The sequence below is a fragment of the Chenopodium quinoa genome, unplaced genomic scaffold (genome assembly GCF_001683475.1).
Source record: "Chenopodium quinoa cultivar QQ74 unplaced genomic scaffold, ASM168347v1, whole genome shotgun sequence".
Lineage (NCBI taxonomy): Eukaryota > Viridiplantae > Streptophyta > Magnoliopsida > Caryophyllales > Amaranthaceae > Chenopodium > Chenopodium quinoa.
In genome coordinates, this window is record NW_018743050.1 from 738,348 (window position 1) to 757,840 (window position 19,493).

At 36.7% G+C, this 19,493-nt stretch overlaps 1 protein-coding gene across 1 annotated transcript; it reads left to right on the plus strand.

Moving 5' to 3' along the window:
* The first annotated feature begins 295 nt into the window (after nucleotides 1-295).
* LOC110730850 (GBF-interacting protein 1-like) lies at nucleotides 296-14,968 on the plus strand. Its single transcript, XM_021910681.1, has 11 exons — nucleotides 296-461; nucleotides 3,103-3,146; nucleotides 5,368-5,473; nucleotides 6,117-6,234; nucleotides 6,339-6,643; nucleotides 6,772-6,912; nucleotides 7,572-7,959; nucleotides 12,046-12,328; nucleotides 12,567-12,719; nucleotides 13,385-13,891; nucleotides 14,083-14,968. The coding sequence occupies exons 1-11, from the start codon at nucleotides 296-298 to the stop codon at nucleotides 14,374-14,376; spliced, it is 2,505 nt and encodes an 834-aa protein (XP_021766373.1). The 3' UTR covers nucleotides 14,377-14,968.
* Nucleotides 14,969-19,493: the final 4,525 nt, after the last annotated feature.

Consider the following 19,493-nt stretch of genomic DNA (forward strand, 5'->3'; position numbering starts at 1 on the left):
ATTTTGCTCTCTCCCTCTTCTCTTCTTCTTCCTCTCTCTCTCTCCTCTTCTCTTCTCCCCCCTTTTCTTTCTCTCTCCTCTTTCTTCGTAGATCAATTCAAAGTTTCAATCTTTTTCCCCAATTACATCATTGTCCCTATTCAATTTTACCCAATTTTCCCTCTTTTTTTTCTAGGGTTTTTTTGAATTCTTCCCAATTCATACAGAAACGTTAATTTGATTGAGGAAACGTCGTGTTTGTTTGTTGTTGGAATTGGGGTTTGATTTTTTAGGGTTTGGAGGAGGGGGTGTGAAAATGAGCGGTGGGGTTAGGGTGTCGTCAACCATCCCTAACAATGTGAAAAAGACGATCCAGAACATCAAAGAGATCACTGGAAATCACAGTGATGAAGAAATTTATGCAATGCTTAAGGATTGTTCAATGGATCCTAATGAAACCACTCAAAAGCTCCTCCTTCAAGGTTCGTCTTGCTCGCTATTTTATCCTGTTGATCCGTGTTTCGGCTCGATTTCGGCTTCAATAGATTGTGTGTGTGTTTGTTTTTGCTTTGGTGGTTTTTCTGTACCTTACGGGTCAATTTGGTGGTTTAGTTTTGAGTTGGGTTGGTTTATGAGCTTGCTCGGTTTTCGATTCGTTGATTTCTGGTGTTTTATTTTTTCCCCTGCTATATTTTGCTTTATGTAATGGAAGAACCATGTAGCATCATGCAAGTCGGTTATAGTTACCTGAGTGCTCCCCGCCTTGCTCTCGGAAGCAGCCGGTTACTGTAGTTTGTACACTTTAGTGAATGTCAGCTTGAACACAAAACTGTATGAGCTAGTTCACTTATATGCTAGGTGTCTTTACTAATTTGGGAATTTGGAATTTTGGACCTCTCTATAGTGTACTTATATCGAGTTGTGGTCATGGCATTTAAGTTTTGAATTTTGAACAAGTTAAAGATGGAAAAAAATAGTTGTTGTTGTAGATGTGCTTGCTTTATGTGTGATTGTGTCAATTAATTATTTGGCAATTTGGTAGTTATTGGAAACTACTTGTTATTTAGGTCCTTTTGAAAATCTGAATGGAAAGACTTGGTATTCCATTATCTATAAATACTCATTGTTTGAAATGTAAAAAAGAAGCATGCAAATTACAAGGCCATATTGAAATGAGTTGATGGGAGGTGCGAAGTGGTGCTCACTTAGTCCTATCCCACACCATGGGTATGATGACCTTCGTTAGATGGGTGCAAGAAGGCCTGTTTGATTTTCAAGAGTTTCATGTTTTATTTGACGTGGAACCTGATACATGTAGAACTTGTATTGTAATTCAAGATGCACTGTCAAGAAAGAAAGCCTCTTAGTTGGAAAGATAAATTTACTACTTTATATTGCCATTTTTGTTTTAGATGAATGATGGAAGGTCATTTTTGCTTGAAGTACATTTGGGCTTGTCTAGTGGTTTTAAGGAATTAGTTAGATTTAGTTATTTTATATTTGAATAAATGAAGCTGAGTTCTTTGAGGTGAATCAAGGCTAGAGGGAGGCTTGTGAGTGGGGGCACACAACTGGATTAGGGCCAAGCATATGGTTTACTTTCACATGACTATTTAAGGTGATAAGGTAGTTAGATAGAAAGGTGGAAGATTGCAAGGATGGATGTGCCCCTATGATCGTGTTGCCTTTCATCATGATTTTGGTTGTATTTGATTTAATCCCTTCATTTTTGGTTTTTAATGGTTTCAAATAAGATTTTGAGATCACAAAAGTTTCCTTTTCTATTATTTCACCCTTTTCTAATATTTCTCCCTTTTCTTATCCCACCCTGCCACGACCCTCATTTTATTCTTTTAAATAGTCCATGACTTGATTGGAAAACTTCCTTATTTACTTGAGAGTGAATTTGCAATTTCCATTGAGAAAGTTATCATATTATTAAGTCACCTTTTGGAGTTCTAGATAAATATTATCACATTATAGTTGAATTGTAAAGTGTAACCTCTAGGTTGACTTAGACACTTTAGCATTAGAGGAGTACCTCTTAGCACACTATTATTGTTGTGGATTTTCTTCTTTTTGATATTGTATTCCAAAGTATTTTGATAATGTTGGGAATATACGTGACAATCTATGACTGAAAAGAATTTCCCCTTATGCCTCGTAGGCATCTTCCTTGTATTCTCTCCTTGTGTAGAAGTAAAGACAATGCAATAAAAGAGTGCAACCTGATTCCCAAGATCGAAAAGTGGGAGATAGTGTGGGATTAGAATGAGATAATAAGAGACTTTACTTGAGAGGGCTAGTGTGAAAATAATTTTGAGACAATTAGTAATGGCAAGGGTGGAAAATATTATGAAAGGGAAGGAGTAATCTAAAAATAATGGTAAATGAAAGACAATGAAAGTGATAACATGGGAATCCCTGAGTAGGTTGAAAATTATTTACACGGGAAATTCCTAATAATGTATTTGTAAAGTTTGTGAACTTGTGTGTATGCAATGCTGATTTGGGGTAGTTGATTTTTTTTAATTAGTTGCTGATGCAGAGTAGTGGTAGTTATGCCTTTTCTCCAGTGAGCTGGTTTTTAAACTGATTATTTCTGTTTGCATTGACATATTCTGATATCCATGTGGCTGCACAGTTGACAACTGCGGTAATAGGCATATTAGGTTAAAGAACTAGGTTTTTTTCAAGTCTGTTGAAAAGTCTTAGTTTTGAAGTAAGTTTGATGTTGGAGCGATTTAATATTCTCCTTACACTAATGGGATACTCCTCACATTTAGTCTGCCCACTCTGCCAAAAAGCAAACCACACCATTGAAATGATGTAAAATGCTCATGGTATCCACACTTTCTACAGGGAGATCTAGTTTGTTTCCTGTTTGAATACTTAGATGATTTGATGGCGTTTAGTTTGAAGCTTGGTTTAGGTTTTAGTAACTTATATATATATATATATATATATATATTTTTATGACCCTTTTAATAAGCTATTGAGAATAATCATTCCTTTAATTGTCGTTCATATATGTATTGAATTTGTGGCAGTTGCAAACTTATACTCTTTATTGAATTTTCTGCATTACTCTTTGCATTCTTACGCTGTTTTTATGTTCTTTAGATACCTTCCATGAAGTGAAAAGGAAAAAAGATCGGAAAAAAGAGGTAAGTCTTGAAATTAGTGTATTTAATTTAAATTTCTGAAGTAACTTTGTGAATTTGTGAGTGCTTATGTAGAAGTACTTTTTTATGTAAGCAATTATTTCAGTGTGGCTGTCTAGACCTTTTACTATCAGTGAGACATTGACGATAAATGTGTTTATAGGTTACTTTGGTGTTTTTATTTTTTTAAATGATAATATTTATCCGTTTCATATTTTGTAAGCTTGAATATGGCTGTTTCTCTCTCATAGTCATTATAAGTCATCGTCGTCCATTTATTTAATGTGTACCGGGATTAGAGGAGGTAAATAAATTGTTTGTGTGCGCGCGCGCACGCGTGCTGGTTTAAAAAAGAGGAGGTTAGCATTTTGGGAAATAGATGCATGACATTTTAATTATTTCTACTGGTGTTACTTATTTTGTAAAAGAAGATTAAGTTGTTGCTGGTAAAGGGAAGTGGAAAGACTTGGTGCTTGTTTTGCCGACCAATGTATTCTTGTGAATTGGAAGGAAGAACATGAATTTGTTTGGTTTACAGAAATATTGGAATTTGTAATCTTTAGGAAGCTCTACTTCCCACAAAATGGAGGAAATTATTTACCTAGATTCCTTTACATAAGTGAACATTCCACCAGCAACCAAACAAAAAATAATAGTTCCTAGTACATTTGAAAATTAAATTTGTAGGAAATACTACCTCCGTTCCTTAATACAATGCCTCTTTTGAGCATTTATTCCTCACATAATATAGAGAAAGAGGCATTGTATTAAGGGACGGAGGTAGTACTATTTTCTATGCATAATAAACAAGCACTTGGTTTTGAATAAATTGGCATAAACAAGGGTTGGCTTTAGCCAATTTTCATCAATTTTTATAATGCATCGATGAGAGATAATATTAGCTTGAATTGGTTTTGGATTTTTGACTGAAAAGTGAAAACCTTTGTATAGTAGAAAATATAACGTTACATGTGTCACCGCTTTAAATCAATACTTTTTGTAATGGAGATCCTTTCTAAGACTGGGAACAATTAATACTATTACTTGGAGACTCTGTTCTGTTTGCTGTTTAGAGTGGCTTTGAATTAGTGATATTGGCATTCAAACCCCTTTTTAATTTCCCACTAAGGTATCTGCCTTTTGCTCCTGCAATGCCCCTATCCTTGACCATGCTTTTTATGGGTTGTGCTTTCCATAGACCCATCTCTATGCCGCGTGTAACTTCTATTGGGATGAATAAAGCTAGATGTGTGTGCAGTGCTACAGTAACAACAGTGTTTCTAGATCTTACTCATTGAACCATTTAAGGCAGTCCAACCCTGATACCCAAATATCAGTTACATTTAGAAATTTAAACCTTAGAACTGGAAAAGACTTCCAATTTCAGCTTTTATCTTTCTTGGCATTGAACATCATTGATCATCATTTGTCTCAACCTACTTTAGAGTCACCAAGTCAGCATTAGTTTTAGGGGTGATTTGAGGCGCTGCTGGTAGCATTATTCTTAATTTGGATAAATTATAGTTACTTGAGCTTCATTGATTTTTCTTCATCCATACATTAGCTTTAGGAGGTTTTAGAAAGTACTTCTTGATAGTCCATTTGGAAAAGCCTTAGACTATCGAGGTATCAAACAATGCATGCTCTATGACTCTGTATCATTCATTGTTTTGTAACCTCTGTGATTGGCGTTATGCTGCTCGTGTAAGGGGGAAAGTGAAGTTTATCGATTGATTTTCCCATTGTCATAACAATGTTTTCTTTTATTGCAAACCTTTGGGATATTGGCTGAAGGAATCATGCTACTTGTATATTATATCGTTCTTGTAAGGGGTTTAAAATTCTTAAGCTATTTCAGTTTCCAAATTTTATTACATCCGTTCCTTTAAGGCTCTCACCCACTTATGTTAGTGCTTTTTCCTATTTTGAATTATTTGCTACTCTTTTTCCTGCTTCATCTTACACAAACTCCACTTATGACACTCTCTTTCCTACTATATCTTATACAAAACCACTTGTTAAAATCTTTACATTTCCTTACACATGACCCAATTGCTACACTCTCTCTGCTACACTAGTTGGTTTTGTTTTTCTGCCTGTTGCACTTGTTTGATATTTGTAATTGGTGGGACTTTCTGCACTGAGACGGTCATTGTTGGCTGCTGCACCTGTTGTTCGGATTGCGTTTTGCATTCTGAGTTCTTATTGTGTTTGTATATTACAGAACCAGACTGGCCGAGAAATTGTTGATTCACGGTGGAGACCTGGTCCTCCAGGACGGGGTGATCGTGGTGGACGTGGTAATTATGCATCTCGTTATGCAGCACCAGGTGAGTTGAAGATTATTCTCTATTGAGTTTATGTCAATATTGCTCTGTAGAAATTTATCATATCTAAAACTTTCTGGAAAACTATTTTGACCAAATGTTTCTTTGTTTAGATTAATATAACCACACATAATGTTTAAATTGCACATCTATTTTTTCTGCTGTTACTAGTTATAGTAGCTGTATGCTTTTCAAAATTTTGGCTTTTCTCATGTTGTTTTGTTTTCTAGAGTTTTGATAACTTTTATTTGATATGGTATTTGTAGTTTCTTAGGGCCTGTACAGTATTATTGTAGTTTTCATATTTTTTTTTTTTTTTTTTTTTTTTTTTTTTTTTGTGTGTGTGTGTGTGTGTGTTTTTGAAATTCATGATATGTTTCGTAATAAAAATAAAAAATTAGTCAAACTTATTAGAATCATCATGATTTTGTAAACTGGTAGGAAAAAAGTGCCAACCACCTTTTCTGGTTTCTTATTTTTTGTTTTATTAGTTTTAAAAAGAAACAAAAATTAAATAAAATAAATAAAAACGAAAATGAACAGGGCAACAGGCCCTTACATGCTATACTACTGTGGTTTTCATTTTTTAATTTGTTCTGATCTGTATTATGAATCATCAATGTGAATTTTGGGACATCGTTTTCAGATGCTGGCGGTGGCAGAAGTAATCCTGCTAAGGAGAATGGAATCACCCAATCTTCTAACAAAGCTGGATCTATTTCATCTCCTTCATTTCAGGAGACAAAAAGAAAAGAAGATGGAAGGTTACATCTTGTTGAAATTGTTCCTTTAAAGCAACTATTCATATACGGTCTTGTTGCTGGCGTCACAACCTTTACATGTCTATACTCTTGTTTATCCTCTACAGCTCTGTGACAGAGATGCCCAATGGTCCAGTTAATGTAGTTTCAGGGGGTACTAAAGGTGCCAACACCTTAAGTGGTGCCAAGGAACTTGAGCTTGAGCCACAGACACGGAGTGGTGGAAGCAAGAAATCGAACATGGTGTCTGGAGTAAATGTGGAATCTATTTTGGCAGCAACCTCCCCAGCTGTTGGTTTTAATGATACAGATGTCCCTGCTGGTGCTGACACCATTAAACGTGATGTTGAAATCCAGCACTCGCATGTGGAGCCAAATTCAAATACTTCTCCTGAAAACAAATCAAATGCTGGTGATGGCCGTTGACCAATATATAGTTTTAGGGTTTTCTTTTACTTTTTTTTATTTATAAAAAACTGAGGTTTTTTGTTTGTATTTGTATGCTTAATTTGCTCCTGATGTTGGTAACTTTGATGTCAGGCAAAGTGGGTGCCAAGTCACATGCTGTGAAGAATCAGTCTACAGAATTGTTGCAGCCTTCATCATTGAGTCATGGAAGCTCAAGTAGACCTTCCTCTAACTATGGTAGCCGTTCACAGCAAGCTTTGGGCTCTCAAAAAGGTATACCTGTTCTTGTGTTCGTCAAGATATCTGTTGCTCCTGACTGTTTAGCGACAAAACTAAATTCTGTTATAACGTGTTTCAGTTCTTTCTCAGTTGAGTTGTAGGGCTAGCCTTTGGCATTGGATGGTGTTAGCACTAATGACATGCTTTTAAAGTGAATACCAGCCTGGCTTTCTTTGCCAACTCAATGGGAGTCATTCATGCATTTACTTTACTTCACTATTGGATTGTATTATCTAGGAACAAGCTCTTTGTTGTGCTTGGGACCCCCAGGTTTACCCAGAATTTCCGCTTGCGTGGGAGAGAGTCTAAGGAGAAGTTGCCAGTCGCAACTCACAACATGCCTATTGCAATTCTGTGGTGTTGATAATTGCTTGATTAGAACTGAAAGCATGCATCTTTACTTCTTTGTCACGTTTATTATGTTGGATAGGGATACTTAGATAATGTCTTTGTGACTAAGCTTGCTGGGCTTTTAAAGATTAATTCAGTTAAAGAATTGATTGTAGCTGGATTATACTGTCATATGCATTTGCTGTCTGAGGGAAACTTGCTCCCTTGCTATGCCCTTTCTAATTTTGAAATGTCTTATTTTTCCGCCTGATGTCAATAGGTGCTCAATAATGAATTTACGCAACCAACTTTTTATGTTTCAGTGGGGCCCAATAAGGAGTGGAAGCCAAAGGTGACCAACACAAATACTGTTCAAGGACTTAAGACAACAGCTGCACCTGAAGGCTCCAATAAATTAGCTGAATCTTGTGCAGACACTCAATCCGTGGAAAACATAACTGATTCAGCTTGTGCTACCAACAAGCTAGAGAAGAAGCTGGAAAGTCTTTTACATGTGAAGGATGCTCAGCATGTTATTATTCCAAACCACATACATGTACCTGATGCTGTGCGGACTGGTTTGAGTTTTGGAAGCTTTGATGCTACTTTTGTTATTGCTTCAAAAACCTCCAGCGAATCTGAGGCTGAAAACTTGAAATCCGTTTCTAAGACAGAACAGGCAATTGAAGAAACAGTGGAGGAGGCTGCTAGGTATGAAACTTTTTATACATTTTCTCTTACAATATACAATCAACTTGGGGATTATTTGCTGTCAGCCTATACCTGCCAGGATGCCATTCTTCCTTTTAAAGTGTTCTTTGTCTTTTTCCCTGATATGTCACTCATTTAATTAGTCTTGAATCATTGCCTAAGTTACTGGCACAGTAAGATTGTGTGGTTGGTTCTATCATCTGGCAAGGAGGATTATGTTTTTGTTTGGATGTTCTTTATTTATTTATCTATTTGTGTGTGTTTCATGGCTGCTCCTTTGAATATTCAAGGAAGAATACTTTGAATTGGGTAGTGTACACATATTTAATTGCAAAATATGTGAATGTGGACAGGGTTAGAGGTGTTATCGTTATGTCTTGTTATCTTGGTGATACTGTTGCTCATATGGTCTAGTCATACGTATAAATGTATTCATCTGTTGACTGTGCCCAGTATTGTGAGGATTGCTTCAATTTAAGCTGCAGAACTCCTTGGCTCAGCATTCTTTTAATTCTCTCGAGTGGCACTCTACTTTGCTTTAAGTTGGTCATCTTTTCTCAGTTGTGTAAGGGAGAAAAGTAAGAGATATGTGAGGAGAAGAGATAGATGGATGGTGATGGAAATTCTTTTCAACTTGAAACTCCAGAATTTATTTGCTAACACTGAACTGTTGACCTTATATTCTCTCAGTATTGTAAATTAAATTCAATTAAACTTATATTACTTGGCCTGAACTTTCTTAGACTATTATTTGATTTCTAAGATTTTGACTGAATTTTTTAACCTTGAAATGTGTTTATTTGAACTTATTAATTATTAGGGAAATTCTCTTTGGTAAACTTCTATTTTATAAAATTCTAAGTGGTAAACAAAGTTTTTTAAAATTATCTTTGGTACTCTTTAACTTTTTATAATTATTAGTGGTGCCATTAATTATTATATTTTATAAAAAATTTAACTATAGTTAGGTTTTTTTTATTTTTTTAACAATAACATTTAACTATAGTTAGGTTTTTAATTATTTTTTTAATAATTTAATAATTATACTAATTTTTTTTTAAAAAAAAATAAAAAAATCAACCGCCCTTCCCCCCGCCCACTGCCAGCTCCCCCTCCCCTGCACCCACCCACGCCGGCGCACCGGCCGCCCAACCTTCATCGGTGCGCCGTCCTCCCCAACCCCTGGAAACGCCGACCTCCCCCAACCACTGTTCGCCGCCCTAGAAACACTAAAACCAACCCAAAAAACCAAAAAAAACCCAAACCCGTTTAGGGTTTTTAAACCAAACCCAAAAATCGGGTTTGAGTTTTTAGGTGGTTTAGGGGGCTGGTTTTCGGGGAGGCAAAGGGGATATGGGTCGAATTGGGGTGGGGGTCAGGGGAGGAGGGCCGATTCCGACAGGGAGAGGGTCGTGGTGTAGGGGAAACGGGTTTGGGTTTTGTGGTGGTAAGAGGTTATTTTCGAGGGAGAGTGGGCAATTTTTGGGGTTGGAGTGGGCCAGTTAGGGGTGGTTTTTGGGGTTAGGAGTGGCTGGCCGACCATTTTCGGAGGATAGGGGAGACGGCCGACCATTTGCCGACGAGATGGGGGTTGGTCATGGGGTTCCGCGGTGGCGGGAGGGGAGGGGAGGGGGGCCAATTTTGACGGGGAGAGTGGAGGTGTCGTAGGTGGAGGAAAGGGAGGAGGTAGAGGCCGCCGGCACTAGGGGAGGTCGGCGGCGTTTTCCGGCCACCGGGAGGGGGCTAGGTTGGGGGAGGGGCTAGGCAGTTGGTTGGGGGAGGGATTGGTTTTTTTTTTTTTTTTAAATAATTTCAATATAATTAAAAAAAATAAAAAACTAACTATAGTTAAGGAAATAAGACTTATCAATGGTAATCAATAATTTAGGTTTACCACTGATAATAAAATTTAGGGAAATTCTACATTATAACCCGCTACTTTTTGAAATTCTACGTCGTGCCCCTAGTTTTTGAAACTTCTACACTGTAACCTTAAGGTCTCATTGGTAACTCTGTTGTACCCTTGCCGTTAAGTGTCCATTAATAAAGTTCCGTTATCCCAAAAAAATAAAAAAAAAATTAAAAAAAAAAAGAAAACCAAAATCACCAATCCAACCACCCACAACCAGCCGCTGCAACCCACGGCCAACCCTACCCCCGTCCCCTCGAACGTCGGACGCCGCTCAGACCCCCTTTCCCTCCCTTGGTGACTGCACCGCCCCGATGACCCTCCCCTTTCCCCGTAAAAACACTCGTAACCCCTCCCCCTTTCCGTCGAAAAAAACACATTAAATAACCTCCAATCGCCGGAAATCAACGAGCCGCCATCTCCCTTCACCGCTGCCGTAGCCTCCGCTGTTGTTCCTTTTCTCTCTCTTCGCTCTAGCCTCCTACTGCCGGAAATTGAAAGTTAGGGTTTGGGATTTGGGGGTTGGAATTTGAGAGATTTTGTTGAATTTCGTGGTGGGTGATTCAAAGGGGAAAGGGGAGGTGGTCAGGGCAACGCGAACGTCGGGGGAGGGGAAGAAATCTAGGCGGCCAACGCTCCGGGGGAAGGGTGGTGGGATGGCGGTGGCAGCGGGCTGACCATGGGGTGGTTTTGGTGTTTTGATTTTTTTTATATACTTCATTTATTTATTTATTTAATTAAATTAAATTTTTATGTCTAACGGAACTATATTAACGGTGATTTAGCATCAAGGGTACAACAGAGTTACTTACTATACCTTGGGGTTACAGGGTAGAAGTTTCAAAAAGTAGGGGCACAACGTAGAATTTCAAAAAGTAGCGGGTTATAATGTAGAATTTCCCTAAAATTTAAGAATGTTTACCACTTAGAAAATGGAAAAGTTGGAGTTCACCAAAGAGAATTTCCCTAATTATTATTCCCTTTGTCCCTATTTGTTTGCTTCATTGCAATTTTGTGAGTCAAAATTTAAAAACTTTGACCATAAATTATCACTAATCCATAAGATATAACCGTCATGTGGGATCTTGTTGGATTTGTTTCAATGTTACTTTTAAACAATCATATATTTATAATTTTTGGATAAGCTAAATTTGAGATATTTATGTTTTAAGATGTGTTTGGAGAGCTTGAAAAGTCAAAATGGTTCAAGCAAATAGGGGCAAAAGGAGTAACCTTAAAGTGGTCTTTAGTAAGAATTTCCTAATTTGAATACTCTGAATTGAACCTATATTTGCTTATTAGATCTAGGACTTGTATCTTTTAAGGTGAGAATAATGATTTGGCTTAATTCTAAATAATTAAGAAATGCACCATTGCCTAGGTTGTGAAAATGGCATTGAAGTTGGACTCAGGGCCATGGTCTTATATCTTGGCCTATCTTGACCCATTGTAACGGTTTTTGATTTTATCATGACCAATATATTATGAGGACGGAACAGGTGCAAATCATCTACATCGCCTGCAAAGGTGGTTGTGCAATCGTTTCCACGATTGTGAATGCTTATGAGTTTAAAACAATATATATTGGGCCAGGGTGGTCCAGTGATCAGTGCTTCTTCTAAACCATTTGGCTTTACTCTGGTTTCCTCTTAAAGATTAAAAGATATCCCCCTGCATTATTTTATAGTTACTTATTTATCTGCTAATATGTATTAAGGATCTTGCTAACGAGCGCCCCAGGCGGTGTAATTAATGTTAGTTTTACTCTAATATTTCCACTTTTAATTCTCTTATCTATCGCCCCGGGGGCGCTCATTAGCATTTGCCATATATAATACAGATGTTATTATGTATTTATGTATAGTATAAACTTATTTGTCTTCATCTATCTTTTCAAAATATTAAATTATTATAATTTTTTAATGTAGATAATTAGAAATGGTCAAAGTTGTGCATCACCAAACATGAAAATCGATATGAAACAATTGAAGAAGTCTGAGTAGTATGTTCTATATCTCTGCTGGCATGATTTACTATTTAAATTTACTGTGTATGTTATATTTTATGTTTGAACAAATATCTGATGTGCAATTTTATTATTATTTTTTATTTATGGAGATAATATGCTTTGAACTTGTGATCTATCTAACCTAAAAATTTTCAATCTTAATCTGCAGTCAGAGCACATTGTCGCCTGAAGAGGAAGTTGATTATGCTGATCGTTCACAATCGCCTAAGCCTGAGGAAAACATGTCATCTGGTGATGTCAACGCTCCAACTAATTCTGTACCTGATTTCAGTGACTCAAAGGAGACAGTTAGTGGTCCTCAGCTTTCTAATGTCCATGCTTCTACCAATTATAATTTTGGTCTGTTGCCGCCAATGCTTGGCAACCCATTAGGATCACAAGAGGCCTCAGAGACACAACTTCGTGATGCTTCTAGAGCTTCTAGCTTTGTAGTAAGTGCTTTATTTTCCTTGCTGATGTCAATTTGGATCTTTGGTCCGTTGGATGTTTGATCCTGCTAAACAGTTGATAGGCAGATGTAGGGGGTGGGTCATGTGTGTGTAATATTTCCAAAATACTTGTATCTCATAGATTGTACTGCTACAATATGTTTACAATATCTATATTTCACCTTTCGCCCCCTGTTGTTTGGGTAAGATTATTGATGTACTAGTTTGATTTACTGGTCAGGTGCAACAACCAGTGGATCCTTCAAGCTTCTATGCTCAATTTTATCGCTCTGGAGCAGACAGTGATGGTCGTGTGTCCCCCTTTCCTGCACATTTGGCTGCTGCGAAGTACAATGGGAATGTGGCAGTCCTGCCTTCACAATCTCCAACAGAGGTTTGTATGCTCACTTCATTAAAGAATTTCAAAGCATAGGGGGCTAATGGTGCAATGTTAAAATAGAGCATGCCATCTCCTTTTATTGATTATTATACAGTATACACCCTCTTATTAAACGACAGATGATCATCCTCTGTAACTGGGACCTTAAACATTAGAGGATATGTGTTGAATTGTGGAAGGCCTGTTGAAGTAGTTTTCATGTTTTTATTTATTTTAACCTTCTTTGTTATTGCAAACATCTAATATGATACATTTGAACTGTCATATTTGACACTTGTCCGTACTTGTCCTTGAGTAGGTTTTTAAATGGCTTGAACTGTAGTTTCTTTTGAGGTTTCTGGACTCTGGTCCAAAACTTGATTATATAAGGGTCTTGTTGTCATGTCGGAAATCCATGAATTGATATGTTAAATGCTGCATATGTTCTCGCCCCTCTTAAATCTGATAAAAATGGTGGATGGTAGACATGTCATTTGCTTGGAAAATTGTTTATTTATGGAACTTGAGTTAAGTCGTTTTGATTTTTCTGAAGTGCCCTTGGTAGTTTGTTTTGTACAGTTTTTATTTTTTATTTTTAAATTTATCAGATCAATATTGATTTTATTTTGTTAAGTAATTCTTGCATTTATGCATTTGTATCCTGTTTATTCCATTTGCAGGGCGGAAATTCTATGGTCTTGTCAACAGCAGCTCAAACACTTGTAACTCAAGCTGCTGGTGTAATGCCAAACTCTATAGGTGTCACTCAACAGCCAATGCCTCTTTTCCGCCAACCAGCTGGAGTTCATATACCTCATTACGCGCCAAATTATCTTCCCTATGGCCATTATTTTCCTCCATTTTATGTCCCACCTCCTGCCATGCATCAGTTTCTTGGTAATCATCATGCATTCCCTCAGCAAGCTCAGCCTGGCAATGCATATCCAGCACAACCTGCTCCTGCGGCGGGCCCGACTGCAGTTAAATTTCCAATGTCTCAGTATAAGCCAGCAAGTAATACTGGGAACTCAATGCACATGGGTATAGGTGGAGGTTATGGACCATATGGGGCCTCACCAGTAGGTTACAGTTCTGTTTCAGCTTCTACAGCTGGAAATTCAACAGCAAATGAGGATCATGCTGCATCCCAGTATAAGGATAATAATATGTATATAACTGGGCAACAGGTTAGCTTGTTCTTGCCATTTTATTTACTTTATTTCTTTTTATAATTGTTATATTCTTTCTATTTTTCCATAACTACCCAATGCCCCCTTTTTTTTTTTTTTTTTTTTATCGTTTTTAAATATACTATTATTTTTGGCTGTCTTGCATTTCTAGTGGTTGTGGGATGATTTAAAATTCTATTGTGTTGCAGAGCGAAGGATCTACTGTCTGGATTCCTGCACCAGGTCGTGACATTGCCAATTTACCTGCAAACTCTTTCTACAATCTTCCTCAAGGTCAGCATGTGACTTTTGCACCTACCCAGGCTGGCCAAGGTACCTTTGCCGGCATTTACCATCCTGCTCAAGCAGTTACAGAAGCTAGTGTGCATCCCTTTCTACAACAATCCCAGGCCATGCCTGGGGCTGTTGATATGGCGGGTGCAACAGCTAATGTTTATCAACAATCTCAACATGCACAAATGAATTGGCCAAATAACTACTGATCTGGAACAAGTGCCCTTTTCTTGTAAGCTCGACAAGATCTTTTGATGGTGGGAGTTCTCTGGGATTGACAATTGCTGAAAATATCAAAAAGATTATATGGGGGTTGTATGTGAGGACATAACATCATAAAAGCAGGCCGAAGGATTAGCCAAAGGTATCTTCTGGTGGTGCTAATAGCATAAATTGAGGTATAGAATGACAATCTGCCATTGACTAAATATTACAAATTTTTAGCTAGCTTGGGGGGGTGATATGAGCAGGTTTCTTTTTCATTCTGTTGGTATATGGTTTTCTGATCTTCCCCAGTCATATTTAAAGTTTTTGTTTTAAAAAAAAAAAAAATTCAAGTTTTGTATTAGAATTTACTTGAGTGACTGGCAAGGTATTTTTCGAAGTTTATGAAGGTTAGGATTTATAAAAAGAGGTCTAAGATGTAGGTTAGTTGGATTCCCCCTTTTTCTCCATTTTCTTCTTTCTGTTCTCTTATTTGTAAAGTGAATTTTGTTGGGAAGAAGAGGATGTATTGAATGAACTGAAATTGTTGTATTTGGTATTAAGCAAAAGCAGTTCGCAAATTGTCTCACTTGATTATCTCTCTTGTTTCCTTGAATTTTCTAGTAAGAGCTTCTCTTTGATCTCATAAGCTGTCTGCACTTGCTGCCTTGAAAAATTGTAGTCGCGTATTACAGCTTCTGTACTTTAGAAATGGTTGTAGTAGATTTGGTGATCTTATCTTGTTGAGGTATTTTTGGTCAGTTTTCATTTTAAATTGAAGAAACGTCTGTTATGAGATATATTTATAGTCCATATAAGTTGTAATTTCTTATAACTTTCTTACCCATTCTTTATGAAGGGTATTGAATTGATGCAATGCTTTTGTACTAAACAGTTGGGTTTCGATCATGTACTGGATGTGGTAATGTTCCGAAGTCCTAACTATGTAGTTTATGTAGTAGATGTGGTGATGGTCCTAACTTGTAAGTAAACTAATGGGTTTGTAGGGGTCATAAGTCGATCATTATGGCTAACGATCTTGTTTGGCAATAAGCATTCGGTTGCTGGGTGTGTTGTCTGGTTCGACCAATGGTTTAGCTATTGACTGTTTGTTTTTTGAAAGAATGGTAAAATCTGGCAAAATGACTTTAAAGACACCGTTAATAAAAATATATAGAAGGCAACCATGATATCTACAATATAGAGTATAGACAACGATTACTTGTAATGTGGTATTTCATGTCACCAAGGATGTTTTCTCATAAATCACAGTAGGAAACAGAACATACATAATGACTTTCGAAGACACCATCTTAAAGTCATGCTCATTGATTAAACTATCGTTTGGACATTATTAACGAGGAATGTTATCAAGCTACATCATAAGCATAGTGACATATTTCTTATGAAATACTCGTACATTACATCCGAGATTCAAGCCTGTAAAGGGACTAAAGACTATACATATAGTTGTTATACGTGACACATGACATTTATATAACTTTAATTTGTCATGCTTTTAGTGGCTAGAATAATAGGTCCAAGTTTCATTAAATTTCAATTTAGATTTGACTCATAATCTTGTCAAATTGTTAGTAGTGTTGTATGTAGGGACAACTTGTCAACATGCACTAGTTGTATGTGTTGCAAAAAAAAAAAAAAAAAAAAAAAAAAAAAAAAAAAAAAAAAAAAAAATGTGTGAATCGAGAGCAAAAGGGGCAAAAAAAAAAAAAAAAAGGAAAATTTGATTCTAATAATCCAACTTTTCCTCCATCCTTTTTTATTAATCTAAGCTTTTGATTATTCACCAATAATCCAAGCTTTACACCTCATTCTATTCTATTAGGCCAAACCGGTTACATACCTCTAATAGCAAGTGATCTTACCACGTGTCACACTATAATTCGTCCAAATATAAAAAAAATCAGAATAATTTTAAATAATTTTGGAATAATTAAAAAAAAATAAATTATTTTTTAATATTTTTTCCCCTTCCTTCAACCTCCATCCTTCCCTTTCACCTTCATCAATGGCTACCCTCTTCCCCACCACCTCCATCCTCCACATTCCCTCCCTTTTTCCGACAGCATCCTCCTCCCCTCCACTTTCTCGGCAGCCCTCTTGACCTCCACCACCTCCCTGCTCCACCTCGCACCAACACACGCACCGCAACTCTCACACAGCCACACAACCCACCGCAACTCTCACACAGCCCACACAACCCAACAACTATGAAATGTAGATCAATTTTCCGACAAACCCAATCCCCAACCCGAAAACCCCAGTTAACCCGAAATCCCAATCCATGACCCAGATAAACCCCCAACCCGATCCCTACCCAGAAACCCCCCACCTCCTCCAAATTGATAAATTCGTATTTTAAATTTTTGGGTTGTTGGAGTATTATTTGTCAATTAATTTTAATGGCAGAAGGAAGAGGTGGGATTTGCAGGGAGTAAGAGTGAGAGAGAGAGTGAGGTGGAATTATGGGAGGTAGGGAGGTGGCAAAGAGGGTGGTCGGAATCGGAAAAGGATGGGAAAGGGAGGCAGGGAGGTGGGGGTGGTATGGGAAGGGGAAATTGGGTGGCTGTGGAAGAATTACTTTTGTTTTTATTTTATTTATTTTTTTAAATCCTTATTTTTAAAAAAAAAATTGAAAATGAAAAAAAAAATTACCTGAACAATTGGTAGCAGGTCAACTTGGCCTAATAGAATAGAATGGGGTGTAAAGCTTAGATTATTGGTGAATAATCAAAAGGTCGGATTAATAAAAAAAAAAAAATCGAGTAAAGGTTGGATTATTAGAATCAAATTTTGCAAAAAAAAAAAAAAATAGGAAAATTTGTCGAAAATAACACCACCTTTAAGCGGTCTTCCCTAAATAACGTATATTATTTTTGGCAGATATGTGTCAAAGGTGGTGTTATTGTGGAATAATCAAAAGGTGGTGTTATTTAGGGAAGACCGGTGAAAGGTGGTGTTAGCAAATTTTCCAAAAAAATATGAATTAAAAAACCAACTCATAAAAGTCAACCATATGAAATTCGTTAAGTGATACTCACCTGTTATAACTTGTGTCATTAAAGTTTATGCCCATTATGTATAAATAATTTCTTCAACCTTTATTTGTATGTAGGGAGTATTTTTTTTTTATCGATCTGCCATGTAAAAAAGACACTTTTGCTTTCTTATCTACTCAGATTGTGCTACATTGGTCTCTCTTCTCTCACTAGGATGACGTCTCATGCATTTGGTTGCTTCATAATATTAGGACAATTCTTTTGGATTTTCTTGCTAGATTCGTAAGGTTTTTCCTTGGGTTGCTCCAGCTCACTGGTTGGCTATCAAAGCTCGACAATATCAATTATTTTTATTTTATTTTTTCTTTTAACTTTGTTTTGTTCTACTTCAATCGCTGGTCCCTGCAAGCGCTAGTACACTGAAACGTACAACTGTTTTGTTGGAAAGAATATAATTTAAAAAATAATGAACATATAGCTATAGTGAAAAGAACATACTATTAAAATGTAATGAACATATACATAGAGTGAAAAGAACATAATATTAAAATATAATGTGTTGGGGAATTTGTGTATGAACAAGGGTCACAAAAATAGCAAACAATTAAACCGGAAAACTTCGAGGTGTGAACGGAATCACTTTCCCAAAAGTATAATTCCGACCCTAAACTACAACCGGGTTTTCACGGAAATTTACTTAGGAGATACAACGAAGAAACAATTGCAATCACAAGTAGGATGATTACAATTCAATGTAGATAAGCCTTTGGATTTATAATGATGATAATATGTTGCAAAGAGGTTTCAAGAAAAATAAGTTTCTGATTTTTCTCAAGTGTATGAACATATGTTCTTAGAACATATATATATTAAAGCATAATCTACTCCAAAAGGCATGAAAATAACTGAACTTCTCCAAGCAAAATTGACGAAACCGTCAGTTTCACTTTCCTCTCTGACACGCGCCCGATCGGGCTGCCGCCGCCCGATCGGGCGGAAACCAACGTCATTCAAAGAGTCTTCTCGCGCCCGATAGGGCGGCGGCTGCCCGATCGGGCGGTGAAGAAGACGATTTTCCAGATTACCCTCGCGCCCGATCGGGTGAGCACCACCACGATCGGGCGGCTGACCGGGCGAACATTGAGGCAGCAGCTTTACTTCTTCTTTTTCGTGAGTTCTAGATTGTTCAAAGTATACAATGCTTTAATAATCTTTTCTAATTAAATTACAATACCATAACGTAAGTAATTTAATTATTTACTTGAAATTTGTCTCCAATTCTCAAAATTATTCAACATAATGAACATATACCTAGAATGAAAAGATCATATTTGCACCAAAGAGTGGAAAGAACATATGTCCATGTGAAATGTTCTTTGTTTGTCAGTGTAATGTATTTTTATTTGTGACATAATGTTAATTGCTTATTATAATATATTATTTGAATTTTGTCTTCAAATTGTGGTGGGTATATATAAATAGTATTCATTACATAACATTATCATGTTCTTTATTAATATTTAGATATTATCAAATATATAAAAAAAAACATAAAATTGGATTTTTTTTTTTTACAAAACAACTATATGTTCTTCACAAAGAGAGTGAGGGATAACTCAAGTAGTTAAAGATTTTCTGATTTCAGGTGATCTTGCGATCGATTCTCACCCCCGTCCTTTTTGGTTTTCTAAACACCAAAAAAAAAATGCTCTTCACAAAATAGTCGTATGTTCTTTCCGCGTTTTTGTCAGTACCGAGCAAGGTACAATCGTCTGTACCTTAAAATTTTTAGTTCTACGGTAGTTTTTTTTTTTTTTTAGGAATAGTTCTATGTTGTCAAAAAAAAAAAAGGAATAGTTCTACGATAGTTCATTTTGCTGTGAGTGATATGTGGGATGCAACGCAGGGATGGAAGAGTGAATTTTTTGCTGATTAATTACCCAATGATACTCTTCAATTGATTCAAGCTCACGAATTAATTGAAGATGATGATGCAATTGACAACATATTTTGGAATGGTTCGAGCTCTGGGGGTTTCACTATCAAATCGGTTATGCAAATCATTCGGAAGGATGATGGGATTGATGATGAAAATAGGAGCG